Here is a 12315-nt window from a genome sequence, read left to right on the forward strand (position 1 = left end):
CCAGAAGATTTGCTCATGTGTGGCACAAGAGGCTGGACTTCATCCTGGGCCTGCCCAAAACCACAGGCAGCAGGAGGGCTGAAGGACTCCCATGCTTGAATAGACCCGCTTCAGGCTGGTGCCTGCCTGCGGGTTGAGGAGGACGGGATCAGAGGGTGGCCACAAGCTGCCATCTGCCTCACTGGGAAGCAGAGCGCAGGGCTGCAGGGCGCAAAAGTTTCCAGAAGCCACAGCAGCTCCTGAGTCAGATGAAGCCTTCTCTGGGGACTGGGCTTCCCGCCCTGCCTCCAGTAAGCTGAAGCCAGAGTGCAGCCCTATACCTTAAGAGATTCATTGGTGAACTAAGCGGAATTCAATTTCTGTTGGATGCTATTGAGTTAAAGCAATCCCAAATGACCTGAAATTTTTCAAACATTGTTTTTTCATCATTAATTTTCAGACAGATAATGAAATTAGAAAGATGATATGATATTTCAAGAGAAGTGAACTAGCAGACAGAACATACTAAGAACTTCTTTCCTCCTCTGCACTAGTGGAATTTGGCTCACTCCTACAAATCGTGCAGCCAATTAGATATGCAAATACACGTGCTCAAAATTTGCATTTGCATTGCCATGCTTCTATTCATAGCCATGGCAATCATGTATTCCAGTGACCAGTTAGATTTTGAGTTGGCTCATTGTGCATAAAATCTCAGAAACTGTCACAGAAAATGAAGCGTGTAATTTTGTGTATCCAGACATGGGCATGCAATTCCGAAAGTCTGTGTCTGTGCGACCTGTGAGCATCTGTATGTCTGACCAGCTTGTGAGACTCGGTATGTCTCTGCCATCTACATCCATGCTTGCTTTACCTATAAGCCTACAGTTTGAACTGCAGGATATTTAGGATTTTGTGAAGGCGCACGGAAAGCATCACTGATGCAATCATGTGTATCTCATTTCCAACACGCAAAATCTTCTATCTGCAATGGCAAACACAGTAGCCCACAGGCTGAGGCTACTAAAATGTAGTGTGTTTTGCAATTCCCATTAGTTCTTTTGCAGACTTTTCTTTGAATGTTTACTGTGAAGTATAGGGACATTTGTATTTCTTATATCCATATCTCCAGACACCATAAAAGATTTTTTGAAAATGCCCACAGTTTGGTTACATTTCACTTTAGTCCAGAAATGCAGAGAGCTCATGTTTAGATTTTATCAAGAAAAGAGATAGCAAATGTCAAACAAAGATAATACTTGAAAGGAAATAAATAATTCAAAATACTTGTTTAAAAAGTTATGAAATATGACAGCATTAATGGCACTTAAAGCTATAAGCACTTAAAAGATTACCACCATATTTTTCTCAACTTCTTTTTCTAAATTTCTTTTTTCTTTTTTTTTCTGAGATTATGACTGCCGCTTATGTCTAAACCCAAACCCAGCAGAAGGGGCAGAGAGACCTGAGATTCTATGGTTGCCCTGGCCCTCATTTGAATAGTGTATATGCTCTTATGTCTATTTTTAAGAATTCAGATTCAGCTACAGAGAACAGCAGTTTGCTGACATGCAAAAGCTATAACTTTCCTTCTGTCTTCATAGTCTTACAGCATTAAAATTGAAGGTTTATTTTCAGTAGTAGAAAGTGTGAATGAGAAAATCTTTAAAAAATAACAGTTGGCCCGCTGTTTTATACACCTAGCCAAATATCATTAAATTGTGTTTCTCTTCTTTTAAATAACATAGCACGAGGTGTTGCGTTTTCTTTGTATGCACTTTCTTGCTGTGACTTTACACTGAGTATTTCCTAGATGAGAAAAAAAAAATCCATTTGTTTCTTTTCCTTTTCTTTTTGTCACTGGTTAAGACAAATACCTACAGAGTTTTTTTCTTTTTTTTTTAATTAAAAGAGCAATCCGACCCTAAAATATGTCTGTGTTGATTTTTCAGACCAGCACCCAGCTGGTGGCTGTGTCCACGGACATTCTTTTGGAGTTTAGAAAGATAATGCATCTGATTCAAAAATGGAAAAAACAAAAATCTAGCTTGAATCACGTGCCAAAACGTAAATTAAGCCTTAATGAAAGTTTCTAGTTCACTCCAATCATTTCTCCTCTTTTTAATCACCAGGGGAAGGCTTTATGGATGCGTACACCATTACAAAGATACACTCTTTTTCATCCCTTGCAAAGGCTCTTCTTACATAGCTGCCCTTTGTCTAATATTAAGCCATGGTAGGAGCACTCTGGTGATATTGCCACGGTTCAATCTCTTCATTTGTGTCTTACCCTGGTAATCTTATACAGGCTGAAATTTCCATGTGCGTAGCTTTCTGTTGCCATTCTGCAGTGCTGTGTTCCTGATTGTTTTTGGCAGAGCAAGCTTGAGTCTTTATGGCACAGTGAAATATTCTTCAATGCTATATAATTCAGACTGAATTAAGGAGTCTGTATAAGGCACGTGTCTCAATATATATATGTATATAAAAACACTAACATTGTTAATTCAAGTCAAGCATCTTTTACATTTAATTTCTGTCTTCAAGTAACGATTTGTTTTCATGTTCCCTTTCTTTGGTTTCATTGGGGATCACTCCATTCTCCAGGTCTGAGTGCTGCTGGATGCAGTTGGTCAGGACTGCAGTGCTAGAAGAGTTCTCAGAATTACACATCTTCTCCATCTCCTCTTCCTTTTTTTCTTCATCCAAGGAGTAGTTTCGGAAGGTCTCGTAAATTTTACGCACATCCTCGGGGATGGTCTTTTTGAGGTCTTTGTTTTTCCTTTTGGTCATCTTAGCAGACGATCCAAACTTGTTAATGATGTTGTCCTCGGATGCCCCTTGCCCGTGCTTGTTGAGCTGATCCGGCCCTTTAAGGCGCAGGTTGTTAGGCCTGTTGTTGATGCTTTCCTGAGATGAGGCCTTGAAGCGTCCTGTTTCCAAGGCAGTAAAGACAGAGCGCTTCTCTGGAGAGAGCATGTCTAAGGAGTGGGCTCGCTGGTCCAGGCCCAGGCGCCTGCGCTCCATGCTCCGGATGGTGGCTGCCCGCTGGAGTTTGTCGTGGATCTCCACGCTGAGCCGCCTTCGTGTCTCTCTGAACTCAGCCGTCACATTCGCTTTCCACTCCGCTGCATGGGCTTTTATTTCTCCAACCTTTACAACAATGAGAAAAAGAAATTAATAAAAAGGAAGAAAAAGCAAAGCGAAGACACAGGCTTTCCTATAGAACAGTAGCAAAGCACTTTCTTCTCTGGCATAAAATCGGAGACTGGTCCCAGCTCCAGCACATCCATCTGGACCCAAACTTCAGTAGCAAAGTAGTTATACTGGACAAGCTCTAAACACACCAGCTAGTGATCAGCTAATGGTTTATGTGGCATATAACTTGTCTGCCTCTTTCATATTTTAGCACCCCACACATTTTATAGCTGTGTTACCTGATGCGAGGTGTTCACGCTAATCCCTCCTTGGATAAGAGCAAAATTCCTGACTTGTAATGTCAGCGGTAGATGGTCAGGAGTGGGAAAAATTAATCACATATGGTTATAACAATATGCCTCAGAACAGCGCAACCACCAGTGTAGCAATGCAGTAATGTATTTTCCCATATTGCTCAAGGATGGAGCTGTTTGGTCCCACTGAAGGTTCTGTTCAGTGCCACAGAGCAATTAACATTGGAAATACCTATTAGATAATTTCAAGTGGATCTCTGACTGATCTCACCTAGAGTTCATTCTCAGGGATAAATGTAGCTGGCTTTAACGGAGGTTTCCATTGCATAACTGTCCAAATACTGCCCTCTCAAGCCAACTGGAGGAGTTTTCAATATATATTCTGTGTGGGCACCGTGACCGTGTCCTTACATGTCTCACCGCTTTGCTCTGTTTTACTCCTTTGCACCTGAGAGCAGAATAATGGCTAAGAACAAAGCACCTACATGGCTGTACGTATTGAATAAATATTTCCTCCGAAATGAGAGAAAAGAAGACAAATGACCAAACAATATCTCTGTCAACACGGGCCTTTTCCAAAGTTCAGCTAAAGGAGAACAAATGCAGGAGTACGATGTCTGCAGTAGCTTACCAAGGTCAATGGCTTGCTTGGGCTGCTGTAGCCAGAACTCAGTTTCTTCATTCAGTGACCCACAAGGAAGTCATCTTTGGTTCCTCAGGCCACATCAGCAGGTGTCCATTTTTAGAAGTGTGTTACTTGTGGCAGCAGGCATCTCACACCCACCATGAGAGATCAGAGTCCCACATATAGGTGCCTGCTGATGATCAGCCTGACAGCGAAACTCTCTGTGAAGCCCCCTTTATTAATAGAGATGCACAGGGCATGCACCAGGCCTTGGGTAGCGCAGATGCCTTCATAAATGATTAACAGCAATACCCCTCTGCCAGACTTTGTCTATGCCTGCTCTTTAGCTAACCCTGCCAGGTTAAATTTGGTAGTAATGAATGAGGGGATTGTCTTAAAAATTGAAATTATACTGTTAATGTCCTCCACAACAGGCTTCAGCTCTAGAGTCATGGCAATTACCTTCTATTTTCCGCTCTTATTTGAGTGAAACATTAGCAATACTGTCTTTGAATCACAGAGGGCATGTTCTGAGTGAATTTAATCATGTTCTCCCTGATGCTGACTACTCAGTTTCTTCAATGTTTAAGAATATGGTACTCAGTAAGGGGCCTGAATCTAAACCTTTATTCAGAACCATATTCTGTGGCATAGGGAAAGGTGGGAAAACTCAATATAAAACCCTGCTTTAAAGGCAGATTCTTGTTCCATAATGAAGAGAGCCAACAAATGTCTTCAAAACCCAGGCATCTCCAATTTTTAAAGAGAGAACACAGACATTTTAATCACAATTTTGTAGCTAGTTTCAGAATGAAGGCTGGCCTCTCTTATTCCATAATTGCAATCCTACTGATGTGTTCTGTGTATTTGGTAGTACTGATAGAGGTGTAACAACCTAGGTTGCTTCAGTTGCTTTTTTTCCTCCCTTTGTGAAGGAGCTAAAGATCAGGGTTACTTGGATACCAAAGGCAGCCAGTGGAGTAAACTGTAAGGAATATTGACCATTGGTCATGCAGAGGAGCATCCTTCTTCAGACAAGCAGGAATCAAATACTTCAAGCTGTCTTATAAAATCACAAACCACTGATAAATTAATAGTCATACCTCTTCTTTTGTCTTCTTGGACAGGACTCTTAACCAATCTCCAATCATACTCAGGACAGCAGCAAAATAGGCAAGGCCCACAAGGATCCAGAACCACACTAAGGGTTTATACCACTCCCGGTAATGGATGTCAGCATTTCCTCCTGAAATGAGCATACACTTATGCTTAGGAATCATGAGATGCCAAAATTGTGACAAAATATCTGCAATTCTGAGAAATTCCTGAAAAGTATTTCTTGAATCTTGCCAACACCACTGTAGTTCTAAGAATAGACAAGAGGCCTGTCAGATGGGATGAACACAGTCGTCTGTGCTTAATTTAAGACTCTCCAAAATCACCTATTGTTCTGCTGCTATGTGACCTGCCAGAGCACCTAGTAAACACTTTTTTTTTATATTGCTCATACTCTGAAGCAAGTCTGAAATTCCTGCTTTGACAGTACTTGCAATACGAATATATTTCCAAGCAAAAAAGTTTAATACAGCTAGTCTTCCTTATTCTGAACTGCCTGCATCCTGGTAGTTGAGTGACTTTACAGTTCAACCCCCTCAGATTATAGAGTTCCCAGACTTTTTTTGTTTTAGCTACACGATGGAGACACCTATGTGCAGGAGAAAAGAAATCAGCTTTGTCTTCCCCTCCAAATCAGGATATATGACAGGAAGCCAACTGTGCATCAGCCTTGATAATAAGGATATACTCTCTGCTTCGGTGTCAGTTATACGGGTGCGTTCTCTGGCCAGTGACTTGGGAGGAGATGCGAATCAAATAAAGCAACAAATATCGTGTATGCTATTCATGCAAGTCTCAGGATGAGCTGGTAAAACAAGTATGCCAGATGTTTGGCAAATCTAATGGACTATGAAAAGCCTAACATAGGTGCAGTGGCAGCCAAGCTGCTGCCTACCACAGAATAGAATAAGCTTTTCCAAAAGAATGCAACCACAACATCATTTTTGAGACTTCTAGTCCTATCACAGTGCCACGTGCACTGCAAGAATGAGAGCCAGTGTGAGGCAGACATAGCCCTGAGCTGAAGAGAGTGAGCAGCAAAGAGTCTGCACAGCCTCATGGGCACAGCCATATCCTTCAGTGCATGTGAACACACACCATGTTGGTGGTACCTGTGTAAATCTCTGCCTGAAGATGAAGCGTACCAGAGGACCTGGGCAGAGGACTGCATATTTCCTGGACTCCAGCCTTGGTCAGACAAGAACTAGACACCAACCTGCAACTTGGTATGACTACAGAAAGATTTAGGATTTCCCCCGGCTAAAATCATCAGACAAGACAGTTCAGCATTTCCCCCTGAGCTTTTTGCAATCTGAGACATTCCTATGACTATTTAATTTTATCCAGACTCAGTATGAGTGTATGTATGGTACTCAAACATCCCCATGGAAGCACATCTGAGAATTGGCAGGGACTCACATATTGGTTTTGGCGTTAATCTCTCCCCACAGACCACACGAATCACTCTCTTTTTTCCAATCTTTAAGAGTGTGAAACAATGGGAGTTGGGGGCTGCTGTTGCTATGGTACAATGAGGCTCTTCTGATCGTACATGTCCCTGAGGAATCTTGCTATGAAACAGATTGTTTAGGTCTATCTTACGGAGTAATCAGGCGACTGAGAAAGTATGAGACCACTTCTATCAGCCTATCAGATACTGTGTTTTTTCAGGCTTCATCCACAATTGTATCTTCAGCAGTAGTACAAAAACTTTCCCAGTTTTCCAAGAGGTGGGACACATTCTAGGCGGAATCAATCAGTGTAGCTTCATTGATGCTGTTTTACCCAATACGATATAGTATTTTTGATTTGATGTTGAAGGGGCAGAGATACGAAGAGATTAAAGTGACAGAACAAAAAATGACACAAAATCTGTCTCAAAACCAGCAATAAAGCCCAAATCTCCTGGTGATCACCTGCCTTTAAACTCTTATCATGTGATAGCCTCTGAAGTTTCCTCATTCAGGGTTCTCCACTTGATTTTTGAAAAATCCTGGTTGTTAGTAGCCACCCAGCTGTGGATTATATTCTCCTAATTATGTTGGATATAGAACAATTTAATTTAACATTCAGAGCTTTTTTTACTGTTATATTATTAAAGAAAACAATACCGATGTGTGATAGACTTCAGAAAACTATTGTGAATTATTTTTATTTCATGCTGTGATACCACAAAGACAGAGTATCAATGAGCTTCTCTTCACATTTAAGTGGTTAAAATGGACCAAGCTCATGCAATCACTTCTGTATCTGAATGCTCGTAAAGCACTTCTTTTTCATATCTGGAGCTCTCTTTGTTCATTGCCTTTTTTCCCCTCAATAATTCATGTCTTCTATATTGCTCTTTCATAAAAAAGGAGGATTAGACTCTACAAAAAGACTGGTCTGCAGCTCTTCAGTGAAGAAAACTTTATATATCCCTATAGTTTCATTTGATGATTTAAGTCATTCATATTTTACTGATATATAGGAAGTAACAAAACAGTAGCATAATATGGCTGTTTGTAACACAGGCATCTTCATGCCTTTAATTAGGGTGACTAACATGAATGAGGAGCAGAAGTCATGCTCTAATGGGAAAAAAAAATCCACTTATTTTAACCACCTTTTCATTAGCAAAGCAGTTGTGAGAAAAAAAAACAAACAGCCAACTCTCATCTCTCCAGCCAACAATCTTGACTCCTTCTTTGGAAATTGATAAGGATGGATATTCATAGTTCCTGCTAGTACAGTATTAATCTTGGAGAATATCTTCCTAGCACTGAGATGCATACCCCATTAGTCCTTCTCTTCCTACATGAGTTCCTTAACAGGGCAACTGCAATGTCAAAATTTCTGCCAAGGTTAAAGAACAAAATGCAGTTTCTGAAATGCTGCAGCTCCTGTAGTAGCAGCCCACTATTGCACCCAGTCAGAGATTTCTCCAGCCCTGTGGCTCAGCCCTACTTTGTAAAAGCTTCATCCATTCATCATTTTGGATACTTGCTTCTGCAGTTAGCCTCAGATTAAGCCCTACTGGACTAATACAAATCTTGAATTCAATGGGAAAGTCATTTGACTTGTGCATAATTCATTGCACAATAAAGGATACTCAGGACTGGCAGGCTCCCATTATCTACACTGCTGAAAACTTGCAATCTGCAGATGGCAAAGCACCTGGATCTTAAATCAACCTGGTGTCCTATTGAACAGTGACCCCAACAGAAACACCTGGCATCATTTCACTGGAATATAATACAATGTGAAAAGCTTCCTCTCTGCACCAGAAGACAAATTCTAAGAGCCAAGGCCCTCGTGCACAGCACCTAGGCTCAAAGCTACTCACCTGCTACGAAGTCACCAAAGCCAACAGTAGTCAGAGTCACAACCACAAAGTAGATGGACTCCAAGGCTGTCCAGCCCTCGATGTGTTTGAAGATAACTGCAGGAATGGTCACAAAGACAATGCAGCCTGCCAGGATGAAGAGAATGGTAGAGATCACCCGGATCTTTGTTTGACTCACTTGCTTTTTCTAGAAAAAGGAAATAACAAAAGAAAAAATATATTTTTAAGTGGATTTCTGGGACTATATGCCTTGTGAATGGCAGACTGATCGTGCTGGTGTCACCTGGTATGTTTCTTTCCACCTTTTGTGAGCTTAGTAGGTGGAATACAACCCTTCCTCACCATTAGTGAGAGCCCTGTCCAAGTAACAGTGAACCTCTATGTCTGGCCCCAGAAAACTGTGATCCCCATTTTCCATGCACTAGGCAGTTACTAACCTACCAGAAACACAGCCTGGAGAAACAGTACTGAGCATCAGAAAGGCTCCAGTACACTCCAGTTCAGGTTCAGGGTAAGAAAAAGTGCACATTTACACCTCCATACATGTATATCTACACACACACTGCCTCACCAGCACCAAGCATTCAACAAGCAAGACCAAGGCTAAAATGAGAATAAACCCTTTTGTCCTCTAAAGCCCTGAGATTTTATGTAGTAATAATCCATGCTTTGAGTTTTCTAGACTCAGGATTTCCAGCTTTCATTCACAAATATGAAGATTAAATCTCCTTTTCAAAAACAGATCGCTATATTATCAGTTTACTCCAGAAATAAAGGATTTAAGTCAAATACTAAACAACCTGAGATAAAATTACCTACGTAAACCCACACTGGAAAGCTCTTAAACAAAAAGTATACGTGTTATTGGCAGCTATAAACTGAATACAAATATGAGCAGTGTAATTGCAACATTTTACACATCTACATCATATGAACTCACAATTTATTTAATATAAGCTTAGATTTTCTTTCCAGTAATATTGATGCAAGCCTGGATTAACATAACTGACTCTGGCAGATTTATTTCAGATTTTCTCTCCTGTAAATAAACTCAAAAATCAATAGAGTCTCACAAGAAACCTAGAAATTACTAGGAACCTTACTGTGGATTAATTACAGTGGCAGTGTAAATTCTGTATTTATCCTGGAAAAGGAATATGGAGGTCACTAGAAGTCACATATTTCCAAATTAATGTTCCAAATCAAGCATCTCCCTTAACCCAGAAAAGAGATCTCATTTCAGATTCGGACACAGCCTAGACAGGAAATAAGGTCTCAGAAGTTATCTTTATAATATACAGAAGCAATATTGCCTGAATTGCTTAATATCTATCCAGCTTGTGAACAGTACTACTGCTTTCACTAAAACATGAGCATTTCTTTTAGAGGTGCAATGTCAGACCCTCATTAGGCACCCCTCTGATCTGGGATGCTCTGCATTTAGAACCCAGGTAGCAGCATAAATATGCCATGTTTCGTAAATACTTTAGTTCTAAAACTGTTTGGGATGATCCCTCCACTTCATTTTTTTTCTTTTTGTGTGTGCACATCATTCCTGTGTCTGGCTGAAAAGAAGTAGTTAAATAGGATTAATAATATAATGCCATAAATAAGATTAATCAAATACAAGATGAGGAAAAAACTGCCATCGAAGTACCAACAAGAAAAACAACACAAGGATATAAAACCTGACTTGATTTCTTAATTGCTCTTTTTCTGGAGAGTCATTTTGAGCAATTTGCTAAAATACTAAAGTATGGCCTAGCTTCTTTAAGAGTGTGCATGGGCACACATTCACAATGGCAGGATTTCAGACACTGTGTGTGGTGAAGGGACAGCAATTGGTCACATGGATGTTACGTGGTGTCTTAGTTTGGCACACTTGCTTTTTGCCATGGTGGATGAGGATTTAACCAAGTTGTTGTTTATTTACTAAATTGGCCAAGGTGGTTTGTTCACTTCTACTAAATGCTTTGGTTTCCTGACGATACATAAAAATTAAAAGGCAGACAGCTTGCTACAGTGGAAGTTAGGAGGCAAGTGCAATGCTATATAGTACTGGGAATCCTTGGACAAAAAGTACTTTGAAGCTGCCAAGCATTACTAGTAAAGCAAAGTTATGCATAGTAATCCTTTCTCCAATCCCCATTTAGCAAAATTAAAATGCATTTCAGTATGTGTCAGGACTGTCTTGTCTCACGGTAGAAACAGGAGTGGAAAGAATGGCCTGCAAAACAGTACCAAATGTTCAGGACATCCACTTATTCATGAGTGATAAACTCAGCTGAAGGTTGTTGGATTTTTTTAAGTACAAATGGGTAACAACATTAATGAGGATCTGCAGAAAGGCCTGATTCATCTCATGGTTATTGTGCACCTCAGTCACTCGCACACAAGCAGAGCAGCTGAGGGGCTATTTTTTTCTTACTGTTCCACTAGTACAAGTGAAGTCAGAAAGCAATGGTGAATCAGACACAGCATTCTTGGAGCTACTGAAAAGAGCACAAAAGCAAGACTCAGAAGTAGAATCATTTAATGGACAATAACACATGAAATTCAGGATACAAGTGACAAGGGGGTCTTTTTACAGTTAGATATGCATTCAGAGAACATTCACAGTAGAATATAACTGCTATGGTCCACAAAATGCTAAGGTATAAATGTTATTATTCATGGAATATGTACATTGTAGTAATCACACATTACAAAAAGGTTGGTTTGCATGGGGTTCTTTGCAGATGGAGTTGGCTTTGCTATTTTACTACAAAGAACACCATTCTGTGCTGCCCAGGTTCTCAGGAACAAGGAAACACAGCCTTTACATTCCAGTTTTGGCACAGTTGTATCAAGATGAGACTAATTAGCCTAAGCCACTGCAGTATTACATTGTACCAAGTCATTACTAAAAGAAATAAATATATATATATAACACTATATATATATAAAATAACACTAAAGGTTGAGAAATCTGAAAAGGTTCATACAAACTTCTCTTTTAAACAGTATTTGCAATCTGGAGCCAAACACTGGCAAATAGCTGAGCAACTCCAGCCAGGCTAACACTTCCTCTGAGCCCATTTCATGGCGTAAATATGGAATTTTCTGTAGATGTCAAAATGAAACAGTAAGCGAGGCCTTTCTCCAGGAAAATGAGTTTATCTCATAGCAGTTTAAGTAAAATGAAAACACTTTTAAAAGAGGTATTTTCTACTTCTTTTTTATTTAGTTTTGTTTTACCAACAAGTTCTCTCCACATTGATGTAGCAGATAACTTGTAAGACATTCATCAAATATAAATAAATTAGTGCCTGCTAATGAGAGAGACTTCAATTTAAAGCCGCCTAGAGCTAATTTGGAAAAAATTAAAGGGGTAATCTAAGAAGAAAAGAATGGAGAGTCTTCTGTGATATAACCACCTATGAGGGGTCATTTCCATTTACCAATGAAGGTGCTGATTTTACTCATAAGGTGGCTAAGTGCTAAACTGACATCATCTTGCTCCTATTAATTCAAGCAACCTACTGTCAACCTGCTCTAGTGCCAAGAGGGGTGAGGACAGACATTCTCATGAAAACACCCTTATCAGAGGAATTTAGTTCTTATGTATCTTTTCCATCAATAATTGTGACTTCATTTTTCCTTATTTTCTATTACACACACAGGGGTCATACTGGTTTTGGTCTTATCCAATATTTTTTTTTTCCTTTTCTCTCTCTGGTCCTACAGATGACAGCTGATGAACTGGATTCTTTTACAGCTTCTGCCCTTTTCAGGTGAATTAACTCAGGCACAATTTTTCTGACCTGACTGTTGACAAC

At 40.0% G+C, this 12315-nt stretch overlaps 1 protein-coding gene across 1 annotated transcript in view; it reads right to left on the reverse strand.

The window, feature by feature from the left end:
• Positions 1-1303: 1303 nt before the first annotated feature.
• The window catches only part of KCNK10 (potassium two pore domain channel subfamily K member 10), a 67437-nt gene continuing 56425 nt past the window's right edge, over positions 1304-12315 (reverse strand). The window contains exons 6-8 of the mRNA XM_075427322.1: positions 8498-8684; positions 5160-5302; positions 1304-3132 (exon numbers count right to left, since the gene is read on the reverse strand). Coding sequence (XP_075283437.1) covers positions 2509-3132; positions 5160-5302; positions 8498-8684 — 954 coding nt within the window. The 3' untranslated portion in view covers positions 1304-2508. The remainder of the gene's footprint in view (positions 3133-5159; positions 5303-8497; positions 8685-12315) is intronic.

Source organism: Opisthocomus hoazin, chromosome 7, assembly GCF_030867145.1.
Source record: "Opisthocomus hoazin isolate bOpiHoa1 chromosome 7, bOpiHoa1.hap1, whole genome shotgun sequence".
Taxonomy (NCBI): Eukaryota; Metazoa; Chordata; class Aves; order Opisthocomiformes; family Opisthocomidae; genus Opisthocomus; species Opisthocomus hoazin.